The 22,131-nt window shown below is 39.7% G+C and overlaps 1 protein-coding gene across 1 annotated transcript in view; it reads right to left on the bottom strand.

The window, feature by feature from the left end:
- Positions 1-2,792: 2,792 nt before the first annotated feature.
- MAPK13 (mitogen-activated protein kinase 13) overlaps positions 2,793-22,131 on the bottom strand; it is a 35,556-nt gene continuing 16,217 nt past the window's right edge. Inside the window, exons 6-12 of the mRNA XM_081947066.1 lie at positions 18,384-18,431; positions 15,630-15,744; positions 14,189-14,260; positions 11,402-11,481; positions 9,858-9,936; positions 6,600-6,776; positions 2,793-4,667 (exon numbers count right to left, since the gene is read on the bottom strand). Coding sequence (XP_081803192.1) covers positions 4,588-4,667; positions 6,600-6,776; positions 9,858-9,936; positions 11,402-11,481; positions 14,189-14,260; positions 15,630-15,744; positions 18,384-18,431 — 651 coding nt within the window. The 3' untranslated portion in view covers positions 2,793-4,587. The remainder of the gene's footprint in view (positions 4,668-6,599; positions 6,777-9,857; positions 9,937-11,401; positions 11,482-14,188; positions 14,261-15,629; positions 15,745-18,383; positions 18,432-22,131) is intronic.

The raw sequence follows: 22,131 nt of genomic DNA, 5'->3' as shown, positions 1-22,131 counted from the left end.
AGCGGTGGGACGATAGGGGGTGGGGGAGTGACCGAGATAGGCTAATGAACCCTGTATGGTGGCGGCTGACAGACACACTTAGGGGGATGGGGTGGGGGTAATTCTTGAAACTGGCTGCCTCAGGAGCCCGGTTCGGGAACTAAGTTGAATTCTGGCGACATGCAGGGAGGAAAAAGTGCTGGGGATGATTCTGAGGCAGCAACTGAAGACTTGTTCATACCTGATCCAATTCCTACAGGGAGAGTCACTTCCGTGTAAGAACGTGTGTATCCCATATGTAGATTGGAGCATGTGTGCAATTTGCTGCAGGCTTAAGCTTTGGGAGGCCCTGCCCAGCAAAATGACAAGTGTCTGAATATGGCCTGGTGAACTACACGTGATGTTAACATTAGGTGCCACACTGTAATAAGTGAGCCTGTTTCTCATAAATTTAAAGAATTTGGGTCTGAGCCAGCCTCCTGAATCTGCTCCAAAGGTGTCTCTCCCCCCACCCCCATACAATCATTGGCATTTTAATCCAATATATATTGGAAAACACCAGGTTGAAGGTGACAGTCCTGGATTTATACCATTCGGGTACAGAGAAATAGGAAAGATGTGTACTGCTGTGCTGTTTGAACTTTCATTTGATTTGTGAAGAGGCTGGATTTTGGCTTTATGTCACATATGTTGTACAGAACTTTTTCCCCATTGCTAATTATTACAGTTGCAATAAATAAATTACAGCCATATGCTATTTACAAGGATTCCAAATATTGTATGAGTTAGCTAATGACATAAAGAAACCAGATAGTATAAGCTGTGTGATTCATATTTTTAAAAATGTTACATTTCAGTGGTGCTCAATTCATGAATGCTAAGTAGAAGGAAGAGGAAGAACTTTGGGTACTCATTCTTATGCTCTTATTAGCAAGCTACTGCATAAAATGATAAATTGAAATTGTTATATAGTTTGCTCACCAACATGATTATACCTTTATTACAGGCATAGTATAATCAATTGGCTAAAATTGCTCATGCTATTATTGAATGCAGATTAAAAATGAAAATGCACTGCCTTAAAAAGCCAGCTGCTATTATAGGATGGGAAGTATTCTCAGTCAGGCTGTAGTAAAGTAAATATGGATACCCAACTATCCAAAACTTGCACTCTGGCAATTTAGAAATTTAACTTATAAATAGTTTAGATTTTCTCTACTGTTTTAATATATATAATTCTGATTAAGTTTGTTTTATCATAACCTCGAATTTGTTTAAAATGTTCCTGTTCTTTTGAGCTTTGCATTTTTATGAAATGCATACAACTTAATGATACTTTAAAACTAAATAACCTTGTTATTTGTTGTTGTACTACTCTCACCTGTATTATTTATTTACTAGAATGATATGCCACCTTTTGTGCAAGAGTTTATAAAAGGCACACCATATAGGATGTGCTCTAGCCTTCTATTTTCCTCCCAGCAATCACCCTCTGAGGTAGGATGTGCTGATAGCAAATGCTTTCCTCCATATCAACCAATGAGCTTCAGTGGCTGAGAGTTAAACTTATTACCTCAATGCCAGTCCAAAAATTTAAATCTGATAACAGCTTTGGAATGATTTGCTTCCAATGATCTGAAACAGATTTGGAAGTACGCATTAAGAAAATTTTCCACTCATGCAATAGCATAATTTGGATTCCTTCATAGCAGCTAATAATTGTTAATACTTATTTTCTGTTAATAATGGGTTGATATAAGTAAAACTAAAATTAGGTATCAAAAAGGGATAATTTTGAGTTCTAAATACAGAGTAGAACAAAGAGTTCAGAGAAATATTCCAAATAATTTCTGGAGAGAAAAGAAAAGTAAGATTAGTTTGCAACTCAGGTAATTTTACTGCCAAGGTGATAATTGTTTTGTGAAGAGTAGAATCAATACATCACTTGAGTCCTGCTTCCTCATTGTGTGCTGGTGGTATGTGTCCTTGAGAGATGAGCAAAAAGCACCAGGAGTATAAATTATGAATATAGATTCCTAACAAGTTCATAAAAAATGAGAAAGCAAACAAGTAGCTGTGTCAGGCCACTTGAGCTGGATGATCACTTTAGTGACAATGGCAAAGGCATTTTGTATTGCATAAAAGAGAGCAATGGTAAACTACTGTAGTTAACCAATAAAGGACAGACATAATGTAATTCTGTGCTGAATTTTGAGCTTGGGCCATTGGCACTGAATATGTTCCAAAAGAAGCATTTAGGCTCTTGGAGTACTACCACTACCACCAATGTTTGTGGCATGGTTAAATGAAAGCCTTAGGAACAATCTAATTGCTGTGTTGGCTTATTAGCGTGCAGGAAAAGAAAACCCAAAGCTACAGAGACATTAAAGTGGGAATCGAACACAAGCATAAACATGGGAAAGTTCAACACAGTGAAAGATGAAGTGAATTGGCTTCATACTGACATTTTAGGCATCAGAAAATGGACAATTCAGTTTACTACTCAGGGCACAAAGATCAAGTGTTGCTTTAATAGGAAGGATGGAGCAAGAACTATTTGGGTACAATGCAGTCACTGGCTGAATAATATCAGACTTCACAAAACAGCTCTATCATGATAGTTATCTATGTTTATGTTCCAATCACTGATGTAGAAGAGAAGGTTCTGATGTGTTTTATGGTCAGGTTCAATTTGACACCAAGAAAATGTGTAAGGTGTGCTTCTATTGCAGATGAAAACCAGAATTGGAAATTGTAAAAAAGAAAATCTGAAAACATTTGCATAAAAAACAAAAATGGATCTGGAGAAAAACTTACCAATTTTTGAATGATTTTATTATTAACACAGTTTTCCAACAAGCCTATATACCATGTGTACATTATCAGATGAAATGTCTAAAAATTAAAGTTGCTGTGCAGAAGTTATATTGACCTCTACAAGGAGGTGTAATAAGACACCTTTGGAAAAACAAAACTTCCAAAATAATCTCTGAACTCAAATGGAGGTTCCATGCTTGAATTGCTATACTAAAGAACACCACTTGCAGATAGACCTGGCTCTCTGGAGGAGTCTAACACTGAGAAAGGTGGAAGAAAAAGTAAGAAGACAAAGTGGATGGATTCCATTTCAGTGGCAATGGGTGCAGCTTCAGAAGATCAAATGGGCAAAATGGAAATAGATCATGCCGGAGAAGTTCTATGTATGAGATTGCTAAGAGTCAACACTGACTTGATGGCACAAGCAAAATAATAAAAACGTAATACATTAGCTGCACAATGTAAATCAGTGCATACTGTATGAATATATTTGGAAATCATGTACTTTACAGAAGCACAAGATGAATGTTCCTAGAGTTTTGTTGTCTTATCAGTACACAAATATGACAAATGTAACAGGTTGAAAGCTGCTAAATTTCGATGCAATAGTTCAATGCAACTATTTGTAATTATTGAAACATCTCAATTTAGAATCATTTTTTCTATTTCTGAAATTTACAAATCAGTAATAAAACAAGCTGGAAGGAGAACAGAAATTGCAAGATTTCAACTGAAACATATTCCTCACTCTGATAGTAGAACAAAGTATTCATAAAAGAATAATAAAATGTTTTGAAAGTTTTTAAAATGAAATCTTCCGCATTTCCGAAAAAAATGAGGGGTGAGGTGAGGAGACTTTTGATTACAAGATATTCTGCAGTTTGATTTTAATTTTTTTTTAGCATTTCAAATTGGAAGAAATTAAAATAAACATGGATTGTCATAAAATGCTTCTGAGAATTACAGTAATATGAAAGTACCCTTCATTTCATTGCATTATACATTTCAATCATTTTAAAATACTAAACATTGCCAAATGAGTCCAATCTGTAATCCAACAGGCTATTCAGTTCTTCCGCTTTTTATCTTAAATTGTAAATGCGTATATGTGTGTATGCATGTGTGGGGGAAGTGAACATGTGGTGTGCGCACACACACATATCCCAAATCCCAAATTAAATAATAATAGTTAACATTTGCAAAGAAACATACTGGGATACTGGTGAAAATCATGCCAAATGGGAATTATAAATGCTTAAAAATGTAAATACTTCCTATTTGCATCACTATATGGCTAATTTAAGGCCATTAAGAAGAGAGATCTGTTTCAAATGTAAATATTTATTCAGAATGAATCACAAGGAACATAATGTAACTGCTCTTTGTAACTGTTCCTTTATTATATAAATATTTTTTTTCTTTGAAACATGCTTTTTTATTTAATTGGAGATATTAGGAGAAAGGAAGAAGATTTTATTCACTTGTAGAAACATTTATTTTAACTTTTTAGACCAAATTTATGGAACCAGTTACAAAAAGTACAAGAAAAGGTAAAACATAGCCATCACATTTTATCACAAAGAGATTTAATGAGAATCACCTCGACTTGTGCACTCAAGGTTGTTGTATCACTCTGATGTTCAGAGCAAAGTTGGCCTCTGCTGATTCACTATTATTGTGCTATATGTATATGGCCTTTTTCATCCTGATTTATATTTACTCTTCTTTAGGATCAAAACACCGATGGTTGTATATCATTGAAAAGTCGATCAGCGCTAGACATACAAGAATCTATAAGGTCATTCCACTTCTCCTCTTGGAATCTTTCCGAGCAATTGGGCTGAATGACAGTATTTCACTGTAAATATGCCCTTTAAAGATAAGCAAAATTTACATACATGTAAGCACATTTTTGTTCAAACAATAAAGGCACACTGAGCACATTTTAGTAAACTATAAGGAATGGAGCATTGAATACAGCTGAATATACCTGTTGCTATCCCAGTATAATTTTAAACAGCAACAAAAACAATAGTAACAGGTGGCAACACTTCATCTTACATAGGCCTTCCTAAACTCTTCAGTTTTTTAAAAGGTTGTAAAAGACCAATTCTTACTACCAGTAGTATCCCATTCTATTGAATTTCACGAAGAGATAGGTAATTTCTCCTGCTTTATTTAAATGATATTTAAGAACATTATTATAGGTGGTATTATATGTTACTTTTATTAAGTATGGATTTAGTTTGCTAGCTGCTTTTTAAAACCTAATTTAAATGTTATACTTTTATGAACCCACTATATTTAATTGTATATTAGACTTGTACTGCTTTGATTGCCAAGATAAGATAACAGGCAATACATGGCTAAGAAATGCTTCTGATATGTTAATACTTAATAATTAGATGTGGACTAAAAAAAATGGACCTGTCATTGTTAAACATCAATTTAGATTTATCAGTTCATCTCTTCAGTATAAGTGAGTCTGTTCTAGCTTGTCATCCCATATCATATACCCATGAATATACCCACTACAAGGTGGGCTGTTCCCTGCTTTTATTAAGATTTCATAGGAAAGGATTATAAATAAATATCTGCTTCTTTAAGTTTTCAATTTATCATTCAAACTAGGCTATTACCCGCTGGCTTTTACTTTTATCTAATAGATTCACTTTTTTCTACATAATCCCAGGCTTAAACAATTAGGGTTATTTAATTTCTAACATTATTAAATGTTCTATTATGTGAGGAGTACTCCAAGTGTGGTTTATCCATAAATTCCCAATATTTTTTCTATCATTTCCTTTTCTACTTGCTAGAAAGATATCACTAACTAGTTCTTAACTATTCTTTCCATACATGAAATTTAACATACCATAGTTGTCAACAGGACCAATAACAATGGTGGGATTAAATTTTTTTTTACTATCAGTTCTGTGGGCGTGGCTTGGTGGGCGTGGCAGAGGAAGGTTACTGAAAAATCTCCATTCCCTCCCCAATCCAGGGGAAGTTTACTGCAAAATACCAATTTCCTTCCGATTAGCTGGGACTCAGAAGGCAGAGAATAGATGGGGGTGGGGCCAGTCAGAGGTGGTATTTACTGGTTCTCCCAACTGCTCAAAATTTCCGCTACCGGTTCTCCAGAACTGGTCAGAACCTGCTGAATACAACTTCTGGCCAATAACTATCATGTCCTCTTCTCCACAAAATTCCTAAGTCTAATAGGAGTTTTTTTTAAAAATGGGTGAGATCTGAGCTGCTTATGGCATATAATTTAGTGGTGTCTTTAGAAAGTAGGTATTCATTTCATTACTCATTGTTTTTCTTTTTCTTTCCCCATTTTTAATAGTCCCTGGTCTTTATTCTTTAGGAGACATATTTCCCAAGTGCTTTTGCTTGACACTCAGTTTTAAACCTAAAATGAGAAATCTGTTGGTTGGTTAAGTGTCCTTCAACATGGTGACAACGAAATGCAGTGTAGTGATGTTACCATATTAAAGTATGCTGAATTTTTGTGTTTCTCCTTACCCAATGAATTATGGAGTAACTAACAGTGGTGAAAAAGAGTGGGGGAGGTACCCACATAATTTTTCTTTAATTAGTATTTGTGTAGGCCAAGTTGCAGTCTATACTCCTAGTTATGAATTTTATCTACTTCAGAGAGAACCTGTACTTCAGACTGTATTCAACACTAATATAGCTAGTTATTATGTGTTTAGGAATTGGAGGACTTCAGGTTCATTAACTGTGATGAGGTTTGCACTAAGGGCAAAGATATATAAAAACTATCCAGATGGACTTACTTCTCCATTCATTTATTGAAAGCTTTGTACTCCCTATGGAATCATCATAGGAGTGCTGGGCTTCTGTCTCTTCCTCAACATCTCTGAATGGATCGAAGTAGGAATGGGCCAGAGCTTGGGTTGCCGTGAGTCGTTTTTCTACATCGAGCTGCAACATTTTGTCAAGCAAGTCCACGGCTGCAAGGAAAGATATAAATATTGTAAAAATTAAAGAAAGCTATAATTGTTTATTATAGGAAGTATAAATCTAAAAGCTTAAGATGGCTGGCGAACGAAATTGGCTATATATTTGCTTCATCCAGTTCTCTCATTTCAGTAAACAAATATAAGTGGCTCACTACTGTAGTTGAAATGTACTGTAGAAGAAACTTAATATCTTTGAAAAATCCTGGTAAGAAATGAGCCCAAATATAGGTCAAGTCACTTGACCTATATATGACAAAGCTTACAACATAGCAGTGGCGTAGCGTGGGTTGTCAGCACCCGGGGCAAGGCAAGTAATTTGCGCCCCCTAACCCGTGGATTTTAGCACTCGAGTCTCTTCCACTAGATTAGTTAAAGAAACCCTTACCCCCTAAGCACATGTATTGTTTGTTATGAAAATACTGATGTAATTAAAGTAAAATGCATCTAAATACAAGTTTATTTTCAAACACTTTATTGAGTGCGAACATGCATTACACATTCTCCACATTTTCAGCAGGTCTATGAATACAAATCTACAAATGTAGTAACCTAGCATGGGCCATGCTATTATATGTCGTCTCACAACCATCGTAAATGACAAAAAATATCAAGAACAAAAACTAAACATCAAAATGGAACCTAAGTTTTCCTCCTGCAGCGTCTGTCACCACTGGCTTTCTCCTCTCTGGCCTGTGTCACCTGCCGCCGCTGCCAGCTTCTTCTTGCTGCTGCCTGGTCTGGTCTGGTGTGGTTCTCTCCCGCGCTCAGCGCTGCGCTGGGCGGCCGCTGTACTGTCCCTCCCCCAGATAGTCCCTTGCTCTCTCTCTGCACCGCACTGCACACCTGGCACCCCCCCCTCCACAGTGGGCGGCGACCCGGCGGCTCGGATCGGATTCGCACAGCCAGCAATGCAGTGAGAGAGAGTGAGTGAGCCAGGCAGGGGCAGAGAGCTGCGAGTGCAAGCGCCCCCCCCAGATGTTGCGCCCGGTGCGGCCGGCCCCCCCTGCACCCCCCACGCTACGCCACTGCAACATAGTTAAATTAGGTAGAAGGATTCAGTTTGATGGATTGTAAAGTGGCCTGTAACTGCAACAAAGTTTAACTTTTAAAACATCTTTGTTGAAGTTCCAGGCTACTTCGTAATGCATCAAGCTGAAACCTTCTATCTAATTTAACTACGTTGTAAGCTTTATCATTTGGAATTTGAAGCAGGGTAAAACCCAAGTGACTTGATGTATATTTGTAAATTTTACCATTACATTACTGGTCAGTTCTCACCATGGAGCCAATGAAGAATTTCTTCTCACTAGAGGTTTTAGAAAAGTGCTCTTATCCAGACCATAGTGGGGAGGCAAGAGTAAAATGTAGAAATATGTAGGAAATGGAAAATACTTTTTATTTGAAAATAAAAATAAAATTCAAGTGTTCTTGAAATGAAACAGTGAAAAAGGGACCACCTAACATTCCCCTCAAAATCACAAAACAGTGCCTCACTTATTTTAGCCATGTAATGAGGAAGAATTCACTGGAGAAAGCAATTATGATTGGAAGACTTAGCGGTAAAAGGAAACCAGGCTGCCAAAGAACATGGTGAGTGCACATTATCAAAGCTGACACCAGTCAGAGCTTAAAACAACTGAAAGAACTAGTGCAAGATCAGAAGATGCAGAGAGACCTGGCCTGTAGAATCACTAAGAGACAGACATGACTGAATGGATAATATCACCATCATTATTATCATCAATGCTCCCTTATTATCTTGTTTTTTACCACAAACTTAAGGTGTAAATTGCAATGCAGTGCGGCATATACTGACTGCTATTAGCCAATTGGCAGAAAAATGATCAAGATATAGTTTAAAAAAAACAAAAAACAAATCCCCCACTTGAAACAAGAATACAGCCTTGCTCTTATCCACTGAGAAGAGAGTTACAGTTGTTTACAATATGTTACCAAAATCTACACCTTGTTTCAGCAGGGAAGTTTCTTTAAATAAATCTTGAGATACTAAGATAATCTCTGCTATTCTTCTCAATATTTTTTCCAATCTGAAGTCATAAGGCCAAGTATACAGATTCTATTTTCATAAACCCCTATCGGATTTCTTTAATATTTTCAATATGTGCCTACCAAACAAGCCACAACAACATTATTTTATTCATTGTTAAATTTATTCATGATTATACTTATCTGCTGCCCATCTCACAGTTTGAGATGACTCTATGCATGTTGCAATCTGATAAAATTATGCTAGTATTCTTAATGTTTACGTCATATCAGTACTGTTAACAAAACTTGTGTGAGAAGTATGTAGTACATTTGGTTTACCTGTTTGCAAAATTAAGCACAGTACACATGAACCTTAACTGGGACCGATTCACTTGAAAATGCTAATTTCCCCTAACAGTTTTATTTTGAAGAAAAAAAAAACAGATTGGGCAGTCATCTGGCTCAGATCAATCTTTTGTCTGCTGATGTGCTTAACTGTTCATCACTCACTCCCGTATCATCAGATCCAGTCTAAACAAATTGTAGCAGGGACATGATTGGTGCCTGCTTTCATACTGGCTTGTCCAGAAAACATGTGGGTAAGAAAAGGCAACCCCCTGTCACAAGGCACAGAGCAGCCTAGCTGGAGAGCTAGCAGTACTCGGAACCCTCCACCAAATGATACTACTTGAAATGGTAAAATTTTACTCTGGGATTGGATCCAAACTCTTGCAACTCATGTTTTGTTTTGAATACCAAAAATGCCACTTGTGGCTGCTAAGCTAGAGAAGACTGGCATGTAATACAACATTTACTTTAAAGTATTTCCCATTGTACTCAAGGGGATTTATTTTCACGACAACATCCAGAGGGTAATACATTATTCATGCTTAATTACATTTGGAAGATTTCTTTGTTATCAAAGTCACACAGAATATGCTGGCTCGGCTAGAATCATAAAAGAGATTGTTTTGACATGTTCATCTGTCATCCGAATAAAAGTTAAATAATACATTTCAGTTGTATAATCTTTCTGGGGAATATTAATTTTATGGTAAATTAAAACATATAAAAAGAACTTACCCAGAGGACTGGCTTTGGGTAAAAGCAGAGATAAATCCATTTTGGGAATTTTAGGAAGTGTCTGTATGTAGTTTTTAGCCTAAAAGAAATAACATTTTCATAAAGGCATATAAATGTCACCTTGAAAAGTCGCATCATAATCAACTCTTTATAGATTGATTAGAAGCCCACCTACTGACCATACACTTCTTTTATACAAAGTACTCAAAGGTCCACATGAGCCTCCTTTGAGCTGTGTTGTACATAAGACAAAGTAATAATTTTACTGTAGTAATAATAATAATATGACATCATGGCTCCTAATAGTTGCATCTCTCTTTATATCAAGATGGAAGCTTGTAATCTAATGTATAACATGCTGCCTAATTTCATATAATGAGAGAGTTCAGAAGGCAGACAACTGGGAGAGAAACTATTCAGCCATCTAAAAAGAGCAGCCTCTTGCCCCTGGTAGTTAACTAGGTAAGAAGGGCAACATAGAAAATGGGATTTAGGAAGCAAAAGAAAGGGCACCTTTGAGGAAGAGAAAGAAAGGGCATCTTTCATCCATATCTGGCTTTGGTGCTGCTCATCTTAAGAGCAACGGTTGGCACTTCAAAAAATACCTTTAAGGTTCAGATGGCAGTTTTTGCCTGTTTGTTTCGATTTCTCCCAAGTAAATAAGGTGCAATATTAAACAAAAATCAAACCAAAGTAGGATTTGTATCTAAATAAATATGCATAGTACTCCATTTTCAATTTATGGAAGCGAAATATTTCAATTTACTGATCTCTGAATATCTACATTCATTTGCCATTTTCATAAGAAAAATTTGTCGGTCCATAAAGATACTTTCTCATGCTATGTTTATAGCTGGCACATTCCAACTTACTTTGGCCTTTGTTCAACACTTTTATGTCATTCCTTTTTTCAATTTTTATAATGCAATATCCTTTTCATTACAGGAAAAACTTCCTATACTGGTAGGGAAGCTGTCTTTTATCAGGCTGTGTACAGAACAGGCAAACCAGGGCTATTTTTCCCTCCCAGTTTTGCTTTAGAGAAGGAAAGTGCACCTGAAGATGTCTTTCTCCAGCTGTTACAACCCCAGTATTTCATTTAGTTTCAGAGTTAGTGTTCAATGGTTTTTGTCAGGAGCTGAATGCACCCAACAATTCTCAACAGCGATGCAGGACTAAACAAGTACTAATGAATATTAATAATGCATGTTATAAAACTCAAAGGTTATTAAAACAAAATGCTGGTATAATATCATTCAGTTTTCTTGTCAGAGAAGCTCACAAGGGTGGTAGTTTAAAGTATTAGATTAAACCTAGGAAGATACCCATCACATCAGTTTTCTCTATTTTATCTGACAGGGTTTTGGGGAAGATTAATGGGGCTATGAGAAAGCACATTGCTTTGAGTTAATTGGAGGAGTGGTGGGATACATAGGTACAATAACAGTTGACATCATTTATAAAAGTTGGGCAGAAAGTTAAACTTTTTAAAACAATAAGAACATATGAGTTTGCCTCTAAATTTGCAAAATAGAGCATCTTACCGCTTTGTCTTCCAGTTTTTGCACAAACTCTTCTCCAGGGCTTCCTGTCACTTTCAGGATCTGGGTGAGCTGATCAAGATCTGGGAGGCTGAATCAAGTATTACCAACAGACTTTGAATTTGACAAAAAAATCCCTCCATAAATGGCTCCGTTTACCATATATTTATCCTACTTTTTCTATAAAAGGGCAAGATATACAGCTTGCTTCCATACCTCGTTGTTGGCATCTCTAGACTGAGAGATACTGAATCTTTCCTGTTAGATCATTGATTGTTCGGGAGAATAAGGTCTGCAACCCACAATCATTTGTGTTGAAGTATAGATAGTCCTCAGCTTACAACAGTCCATTTTGTGACCATTCAAAGTGATGACATCCGTGAAAAAAGGGATATGACCATTTTTCACACTTTACGACCGTTGCTGTATCCCCATGGTCACGGGATCAAAATTCAGATGTTGGCAACTATATTTACGACGGCTGCAGTGTCCCGGGATCATGTGATCTCTTTTTGCGGCCTTCTGACAAGCAAAGTCAATGGGTAAACCAGATTCACTTAACAACTGTTACTCACTTAACAATTGCAATGATTCACTTAACAATTGTGTCAAGAAAGGTCATAAAATGGGGCAAAACTCACTTAACAAATGTCTTACTTAGCCACATATTTTTTTTGTCTCAATTGGGGTTGTAAGTTGAGGACTACCTGTAATAGGAACAACTTCAGAATATCAATTTATGGGGAGAGAGGAGCCGAAGTCGCGAAATGGGATGTAAATTGTAAACAGTGATTTGGAAAGAAGGATTAGAAAACTTTGTTATTAAATATTATGGATATTTAGCTAGAATAGGACATAAGGATTTAGTATCATTGGAGGATTTTAGAAATAGTACATGAAATACCAGTATGTAGTTATGTATTAAATCTTGGTATATTTTATGATGAAGGACATTTAAACAATTATAGTCAAATGAAAATAGAGGTATGATGATGGTAACATGTATAAATATCTGAGTTAAAATACACGAGTTAATATGAATTATGTTTGATGACTGTGGAAGAGATGCACGAAAGCCTTTTTGTAACCAACTGATACACTTTCTACCGTATGTAAAGAAGGAAGGTTTTATGTGTTGTGTTTGTTTTGAAAATTAAAAAAACTTTTTTAAAGAAAAAAGAATATCAATTTATATCAGAAATGTCTAACAGCATAATCTATGACCTCCTGCCTAAAAATGCAAATGCCTTTCCGTTAACGTAGATAAGTCTGCAGTGTGCATGCAAGTTTTCAGACTGCTGAAGAGATTGGCTCAACGATCCAAGCAATGAGCAGATGTAGGCTGCCTCACCATGGGCACTGACTATTCATAGATGCCTTATCTGAAAGAACAGCAATTGCTAGAATTCTTGTGTATATGGTAACCTTAGCCTTCATTCTAGTCAATCTCGGAACTCTGCAGAGAAGGAAACGAGTGAGAGGGACTGCCGGAAGTTGTGGCTATACTTCTAGAAGACTTTATAAATGTAAATGTATTTGAATTGTGTCATTTCAAAGAAAAAAATGTATTCAGTTTAAGGAGCTGCTGACAGAGCAGTGAAGAAATTGAGATTTGATGGGGGAAATGTGAGGACAATTTGCCTTCAGAAATTGTGGGCGCTCCATTATTGGAGGTTTTTAAGAAGAGACTAGACAGTTATTTATCTGAAATAGTATAAGTCAGCGATGGCAAACATTTTCGGCACCAAGTGCTGAAAAGGGAGTGCTTGCCTGTGCGTGTGCGCATGATCCAAAGTGCCAAAAAGGGAGCGTTTTGCACACATGTGCTCATCTGGGCCACAACCAGGAAGCAGAACTGCTCAGGGGGCATGTGTGCACTGGAAAATGGACTTCTGGTTTCCAGGGCATGCATGCACACCAGCCAGCAAATTTTCCAGTTACTGCTGCGCATGCATATGCACTGATCAGCTGGCCAGCACGCGTGCTCACGCCGGAAAACAGAAGGCCAGCTCTTCCTGTTTCCGGCACTGCCGCATGCAAAAAGGTCACATGCGCATGTGCGCTAGAAACCCGGAAGAGGAATGGGCAATGCGGTGCGTGTCATGTGACATGGCTCCATGTGCCACTTCGGGCACACGTGCCACAGGTTCGCATCATGGGTATAGGTTCTCCTGATTGAGCGGGGGGCTGGACTAGAAGACCTCCAAGGTCCCTTCCAGCTCTATTCTATTCATTCATTCACTTTCCAAAGCCAAGCATGGCTTTTCTCAGGATCATGAATCAGCTGCTGAGGGCAACTCCATGAGTCTAGGAATAGAGTCAACAGTTTTAAGCCGTTGCTGACAAATACAACATTGTGCCCCCATACTTGTTCTTGATCCCATTCCCCCTCATACCCTGATTTCTGCCCAACCTGAACAGACAGGAGCTATGTTGATGCTCAATGCTTCTTGAAGTAATGTTTGCTTTTGAAAGTGAAGCCTTGCACAATCTATTATACATTGTCTTGAACACAGCTAAAGATCCACCCATGATGAACATCAAGCATCAAAGAGAGAGAGAAACATTCATTAACCTCGTTTGCCACAACTTTGCTATTAATTAAAATCCCGTAATATGTGAAAATAGATTTTTAGATTAAAGAGAGCTCACAGTACTTATTTTTTGCAAGTAGAAGTATCTTGAATTTTCATATTAGATTTCTTCCTACCGATAACCCTCTATGTTATTTATATTTTCAGTACAAACTGTGAGAGCATCAGTTTCAGACAGGGGCACAGAAAAGGATACAGTCTTTACCCTTAAATGGAGTTTTCCCAGTCAACATTTCTGCCATGATACAACCAACAGACCAGATGTCCACTGTTTGAACGAGAGGAAGAAGAAGAGGAGGAGAGACAAGAAAGGGTTTAATGCTAAGGTTTGAAATAGCAATATTGGAAACTAAAATACACATTTTACACATGCTTGTAATAGATCTGCTTGTTTACAAGTTACGTTACGGTGTCTTTAGCTATCAGGCCTGGGCTGCAAAAATCCAGACAAGTTGCAGCCAAGGGATATAGAAAAGTCTAACTCTTTGCTACCATCGTGTGGTCATCCAGATTTTTTCAACATAAAACTGATAGTCCAACTTGTAATATCATCTTTTATTATTCTTATTTTATGGTTTTGAAATCCTCTTTAAGTGCTATAAGGCAATGAGCTATTTTGCACAAAGGAAGTTTCCCCCCAACTGACACACACACACACACACACACACACACACACGGCTATGTCTAACACAATTCCTAACCAGCAGCTCTCGTGCTTGTAGAGGATTGGTTGAAGAGCAATCCATTTTGAGGACAATGGGCAAGTGTGTATTCAGATTTTTTTCTATCCTAATTTATCCTATCTATCCTATCATAATATATGGCTGGCACTGTTTCCCCCCCAGATATTCTAGCTTCATTTTATTCAAAGGTGCTATTACAGGAGAAATGCATTAAACCAGGGCTGTCAAACTCCCAGCCTGTGGGCCAGAGGCGTCACGCACCCGCAGTGATGACGTGAGTTTGACACCCTTGCATTAGACTAACAAAACAACTTTTTCACAATAGTAGTTTTGTCAACAGCTGTATTTGAAGCACATGTGTCCACATATCACCATGCAATTGAGTTAGAAATTACTTATGCTGATTAATTTTACCAGGAGACACAGAATGGGATTCTGTTATGTTCTATTCTCTGCAAAATAATTGAACTGAAGAATTAATCTGAGTTTCAGGAATTAATAGCAATGAAAATAAAATTATGTAACACAGTGCATGGTAGCCTGTCTGGTACTTTATGGAAGGTGAGTATTCAATTTAGATGAAATCTTTTGTGCATCTATCTGCGTACAAGCATCACTGAAAAGAATACAAGTTCTCAGTAAGCAAAGTCGGAGGAGCCATAGTACTTTAATTAATGTTTGCTTGAAGAAAAGTAGACTGCATACATTGGGCATATCATTTGCAAAGCTATGTTTTACAAACTCTAATTATTGGGTTCATGCAATTTGAATGCCACAGCTTAACATAATTGGAATCAGGCCACGCTGTGAGGGTTTGTACTATACTTACTGAAAAAAAGGGGGGAAATTAAATACATTAAAAAGTCACATAGAAACTCCAGAGTTAGCCAATAATCCACAACTTATTAAGAATTTCCCAACAACCCCCCCCAATGAATAATTAATTTAACCCACCAGTCTGGTTGTAATGCATCCAATTCAGAATCACTTCAGGTGCTCTGTACCAACGAGTTACAACATAGCCTGTCATCTCTGTGTCTGTATGCCTCGCTAAGCCAAAATCCAAGATCTAAAAACATGAAAAATTGTTGTGTACAATGAGAACGGTGTTGCCGTGTATTCATAGCAATAGGAAAAGAAAAAAATGGTTTTTTTTCAGAACGCTCCACTAAGTTTCTTCAGTTCTTCCTAGAAACAATAGAGATTGCTATTACAAAGCCATTGTTTCTTTTTAACACAGGGGTGACTAAAAGCAGCCTTAGTTAGCTTTCATGATGCCAGTTGAGGGGTTTCCCCCATTGTTGAGCCAAAGGGCAATCCACCCATCTTTGAGTCAGCAGGAAGCTACACTGGCTCGAAATGTGCTGCCTAATTACAATGCCTAGCCTGCCTCTGTTGCCATCTGTTCCAAGTCACCATCAACTTGCGTCGTCTTGATGTTACGGGTACAGCATGTGATAAGCCAACAATTAGTTGATCCCTCTGGCTATGCTGACCTCCCTCTTCAGCATGTCACCAGTCATATCACTGCATCAGGACAAGGTCTGTCATCTCTCCTACCTGTGCTCTTTCTTCTGGCATCCCATTCTGTCATAATCCATGTGGAATAATATTTTTTTTTAAAAAACAGGCAAGAATCAAGGACTCTTGAGTCAACAAAATAGCATTTATTTGGGGCTGCCCTCTTCTTTCTTCTTTAGATATACCACAAATGCCAGTTTTCAGTGTTCTGTTATGAGAGGCCAAAGAGGGGTTGGCCCTATCATTCCATGCTGATTTTGCCTGGGTTCAAAGTAAAGGCCCAGAATTAAATAAGTTTCTGCGCAGCCCTAGTGTGAAATTCTGATAAGCCAATGGCACTACCCTGAGTTGTCCAGCTGCTAAAGCAGAACTGGTACAGAAAAGGGTGACAGGAAGGTGGAGAATGTGCCTTCGTCACCTGAAATGGTCAATTATAATTCTCCGAACACATCTTTGACCTCTGTCATACAGTGGTGGAAAAGCATAACAAATATTGCCCATCTTAAGACTGTCATTGGATGCTGTTGGCATAAGGGGAAAACACTGCTTTATCTGAGGATAATTTAAGCTAGCCTCAGTCATGGGCAGGGGACAAGAGGAAAATAACCTAATGGGAACAGAGAAGCAGGAGAAGCATTGCCAGGACTTGTTTACAGCATGACTAAGTACAGGTGGGAAAGGCCTGAAGGAAACGAGTTCTCTTTCATTTTTTGAGTGTTATAATCTTGTTTAGCCAAGACTCAGATACTTTGCCAAAACTCCTGTTCTAAAGATTTGCCAAGCCTAGCTATAAATCAAGGGCAGAAAGTATAGTGATAGCATTTAGTGATACCATCTCATAGTCTTTACAGCGCTCTTTGGGCAGTTTACAATGCCGGCTTATTGCCCCCAACAATTTGAGTTCTCATTTTTACCAACCTCAGAAGGCTGAGTCAACCTTGAGCCCCATCAGGATTGAACTACAGACTGTGGACAGCGTTAGCCTGTAATACTGAATTTTAACCTCTATACCACCAGGATTCTTTCCTATATACTCCATTCCTAAGCATTGCATTCTATTATAGAATGTACTGGCAAAATGCCATTACCATGCAAGTCTAAAACAGAGAGTTGCATTAATATTACTGTGCATTTGAATTCTGAGCCTCTGCAGTATAGATTTAAAACAGAGAACATCATTAAACTCTAATTATATGAACTGTTATGCAATATAAGGATTCTTCCAGGTGAAGGCTCTTAGCGAACATATTTTTTTTCTACCGTAATTAATAGAAAATAGATTTTTTTTTCAAGGAAAGAAAATAGTTGGAAGAAATAATAGGAAATATGGAAAATTAGATGATGTCATCTAAAATTTCATTTCAAACAAAACAATTGCTTAATAAAATGCAATAAATGTGTTACCACCCAGGTGCACTTTAAATTGGCTGATTTCAATTAATGAATCTTTAGATGTCCCATCAAAATAAGTAGGTGTCATTTCCAAATAATGTGAAAGGTGCACTGAAGATTCAGAACAACATAGTCCAGCGATGGCGAACCTTTTTTGGCTCGCATGCCATAAGTGGGGGGAGCGCAGGGGGGTTGTGTGCGGGCGTGCCACACCCATAATGCAATGCACGACCCCCCAGTGCACATGCACACACTACAGGCGCGACCTCCCATTTTGTGCATGCTTTTTTCGCCCTCCCCAGGCTCCAGAGGCTTTATAGGAGCCTGGGGAAGGCGAAAACAGCCTCCCCCCCCCCCCCCGGAAGCCCTCCAGAGGCTTCAGGGACCTTCAGGAGGCTTCCCTGAAACCTCCGGAGTAGTCAAAACAACACTCCGAGCAAACCGGAAGTCCGTTCCTGAAATTCCGGTTTGCCCGTAGGGCTGGTTTTTTGCACTCCGGAAGCTTCAGGGAAGCTCATTAAGCCTCCGGGGGGCCTCTAGGGGGGGGCTCTTTTCACCCTCCCCAGGCTCCTATAAAGCCTCTGGAGCCCGGGGAGGACGAAAAATGGCTTTAAAAAAGGGTGAACTCAGGTGGCCAGCGCGCACATGCATGCTGGGCAGCTGACAGGGCAGTGCCTCATGTGCCCTGACAAATGGCTCCGCATGCCACCTGTGGCACGCGTGCCATAGGTTCGCCATCACTGACATAGTCGAACCAACAACGCAGCCTACTTTTTCATTAAACAAAAATCTTACCTTTAATTCACAGTCTTCATTCACTGCTAAATTGCCCGGCTTTAGATCCTGCAGTATACAAAATTAGAAAAAAACTCCCTTTTCACTATCGCAATTTGATCCTAGAGTAGATAATTACATAATAAGCACATTCTTTCCTCCCATCCCAGAGCCACACATTGGGTTTGCTGCTCCCTAACAAGCACCTAACATGATCCAGGCTGTCTGATGCCTGTTTGATCCTCAGCACTGAAAAAGCAGTTTCCCGGGCTAAAAATTTGAATGTGACCAGCCAGGATATTCAAAGGAAAAATCTGCTACTGATTAGTATATGGAATGTCTACCGGGGGGAGGGGGGTGTTGTAAGGATTAATCATTCTTTTTTCAAATGATTCAAAAGATTGTTCATCTATTGACTTCATGACTACTGGCTGCCTCCAAAGAGATTGTTTTTCTTAATTGCATGTTAATGGCCATCTGGATTTGTACAGACTTGATGCACCTGCTCTCCACATAAATATTACGGAAGCCGAAGATGTTAGTGTATATGAGACACAGATTGAATTATAGTCTCTCTTACATACATCCACAACCCTTCTCTCAAAATGTTTTTTTTTTTTTTTTTTTTTCAAGAAGTTTTATTGGTTTTTTTAAAAACATTTATGCGGAAAAGGGTAAGTGGAATAGTTACAAATTTTGGCAGTTGCAAGTATGGCAGACGCCCCCTCCCTCCAGACTCCTAGGTTACATCAAAATATCAAACCTTATTACATAGTCATAAAAAAAATCAGCATATTAATTCTAGAAAAAATACTTTTCAATCAGTTTATATAATTATAATATATAGTCTAGTTGTAGATTCATTAATACTTTCGGTCTGTTTATAACATTGTGGTTTTCTTATTTATTTTTGTGATCTGAGCTTTCTTGGTGTTGCCCCTTCACCCCCCGCTGGCAGAGCTCCGGCCCCTCCCGTGTCCTGCATAACCGTTGTAGTGTCGTCTGTTTTTTCTAGGTTCGCTTTGTTTTTTTCCATAAAGGCCTGTGCCTCTATGGGTGTGTTGATTCTGATTCTTGTCTCCTCCCAGAATATCAGCATACCTTCAGGCATCAACCATCTAAACCACACCCCCTTCTGGTATAATTTATTCGCCAATTGCGAATAGCTTTTCCTTTTTTCCCTAATTTTTTTGGGAATCTGCTTTAGAATGGTTATCTCCCTATCGTGGTATGTCAGTGTTTGCCCCCTTTGTACACCCAGAATTTCATCTCTTGTGGTTTTCCTAAGAAATTTAATATGAACCTCCCTGGGTACATTATGTGTTCTGGCATATGCTGAATTCACTCTATAAGCTAGATCTATCTCCCATTCCATCTGCTGTTTATCTTTGTGTATGTATTCAGCTAAAATGTTAGTCATAATGTCCCTTATATTTTCCCCATCTGCTTCTATTACATTTTGAAATCTAAGATAAAAGGACATTCTTTCAAACTCTGCTTTCATTTGTTGGATGTCAAGTTCTTTGTTCCCCTTCTGTAAGGCCTCTACCCCCCCCCTCGCCTCCGCCACCCCACCCTCCACAAGGTCCAGTCTCTGTGAGTTCTTAAAGATTTGGGCTTGATTCTGTTTAATTTCATCTTTCATTTCCCTTAACTGTTTCTTAATTTCCTCCTGGCCTTGTAAAATTTGTTGAAGCATTTGTTGGAAGTCTATCTCTGTAGTCTTGGGTTGCATCAGTTCTGATATCTTTGACTGTGTAGCTGGACTAGACGTTGCAGACGTTGGAGCAGAAGTAGCAAAGCCAGGCTTTCCAGGAGGTGGTCTTTTTGGAGACATGGTTTATGAAGCAAGGAGATCAGTCAAAGTAGAGACTGGGCAGCTGGAGAGGTAGAGCAGGCAGGCGAATTCAGAAGGCAGAGGATCCAAACAGATGGGGATTTCTTTAGTCACTCTAGCAGTAGATGAAAGTTTTTTTCTCCAAGGAGTTCAGAAAGTAGCAATCCACAAGAAATTCCTCTGGGTGACTCGGAGACAAAGACCGGAAGCCTGAATTTTAAAGGTGGAGTCAGGTTTCACAATTCATGAAGACAACGGAAGTGTGCCATCTTGCCCTGCCAGCTTTGGGCTCAGAGGCATAGTAAAATTTTTAAAAGTTCAAAAAGTTCTCAGTTCATCCATTAGTTCTGGAGCTAGGTCGAATGAAAATCACTTTTATAGGGGTGAGGCATCATTAGTTGGCTCTCCCCCCTCCTCCTCTCTGGGGATGGAAGGAAAGTCTTTTCAAGCCGCTTGTCCAAGGGAGGGGGGGAAATCCCCCTCCCTCTAGCCGCACCTCTAGCAGGGATCCGAAAGTTTAACTTTTTAAAAGTGCTGAAAAGTTCATCAATTCAAAAGCGAAGGAATGCAGAAAGGAAGCCTCTCACCATACTGCCGCTGCTTCGTTCGGAAGTGTGTTCTCCGATCGGCATGGGGCGAGACGCGTGCGCACGCACGTCCTCCAAAACTGCTCCCCGATGCCTAGAACGAAGCGGAGGAGCCCCCGCCAGCCGCCGCCGACGCCAGGACCCTCCGCGAGCCGTTCCTTCGGCAAGGCGCCCCTCCAAGGCGTCTTGTGCCCCCCCAGAAGCGGGGGAAGCCCACCGGGAGAGCTGGAGCAGGCAGCGATCTGCCTGTCGCCGTAGCCGCCGGAACCGGAAGTCCCCCTTCTCTCAAAATGTTTGTGACCCGTTGCTTTGTTGGCTAGTCATCCTTTCACCCCATCTGCCACGTTTGTCTCTTTGCTGCCATCTCACTGCTAATTGGATCTGTAAAACATCACTCTATGTGGAATCCAGTCCTCTTCTAGGTTACATTCTGGGAGGGGTGGTGGTGAACTTTTCAAAGAATATCCTGTGAGAAAGGGAGGCAGGGCTTCCCCAAAAGCAGGCTGTCCATTGGGAAGGGGAATCTAGGCTGCAAAGGTGCAAGAGCCAGGTCTGTTCGGTTAACTTTTCAGTTAGGGGCAATAAGCCAAGGATAGGCTAGTCAATTTGAAGTCTTTACACGATCTGAATTGCCCAAGTTTGGCTAAAATGAGAAGAATAATGTGCAACCAGAGGTGGGCTGCTACAGGTTCGCCCGGGTTTGGGAGAACCTGTAGCTAATGTTATGGCTGGTTCGGAGAACCTCCGAATCCCACCCCTGGCTGGCCTTGCCTGCCCTGCCCCTCCCCACCCAGGAGTTTCCACCCAGCCCATTTTGGATGCGAGGTGAGTGCAGGGCCCATGCAGAGGCTCAGGGAGGGAGAAAACAGGCCTCCCAGAAGCTCCGGAAGGCCTCCAGAGGAAAGCATCTGGAGCCTGGGGAAGGCAAAAACTTCTCCCCCCCCCCAGCTGTAGTGCAGGAGGCAGACTAGGCATGCCCACAGTAGCCACACCCACCCTGGCCACACCCACCCAGCAACCAGACAGAAAACCCATTGCTGAAATTTTTGAAGCCCACCCCTGTGTGCAACCCAGTGGTGGGTTCTGGATCCCGTTGCAACCGGTACACTGCGACGGGGCCGGGCATCCATCACGGGCATCCATCACGGGCATGGGCACTGTGCACACATGCACACCCACTGCCCTGCGATGTTACAGATGCTCGGTGGAGGTTGCGCAGGCGCCGTATACGGTGTGTGCATGCGCAAATGGTCCGGTTAGCTCAAATAGAGGTAAGGAACGAGGGCAAGTGGGTGGGCCCTCCAAAGCACCATTCTGGTCCGGTGGCCGCTGCTCCCAGATGCCA

Source organism: Natrix helvetica, assembly GCF_964273705.1.
Source record: "Natrix helvetica genome assembly, chromosome: 3".
Classification (NCBI taxonomy): domain Eukaryota; kingdom Metazoa; phylum Chordata; class Lepidosauria; order Squamata; family Natricidae; genus Natrix; species Natrix helvetica.
The sequence above is the reverse complement of the archived record's forward strand: the minus strand, read 5'-3'. Positions and strand labels throughout refer to the sequence as shown.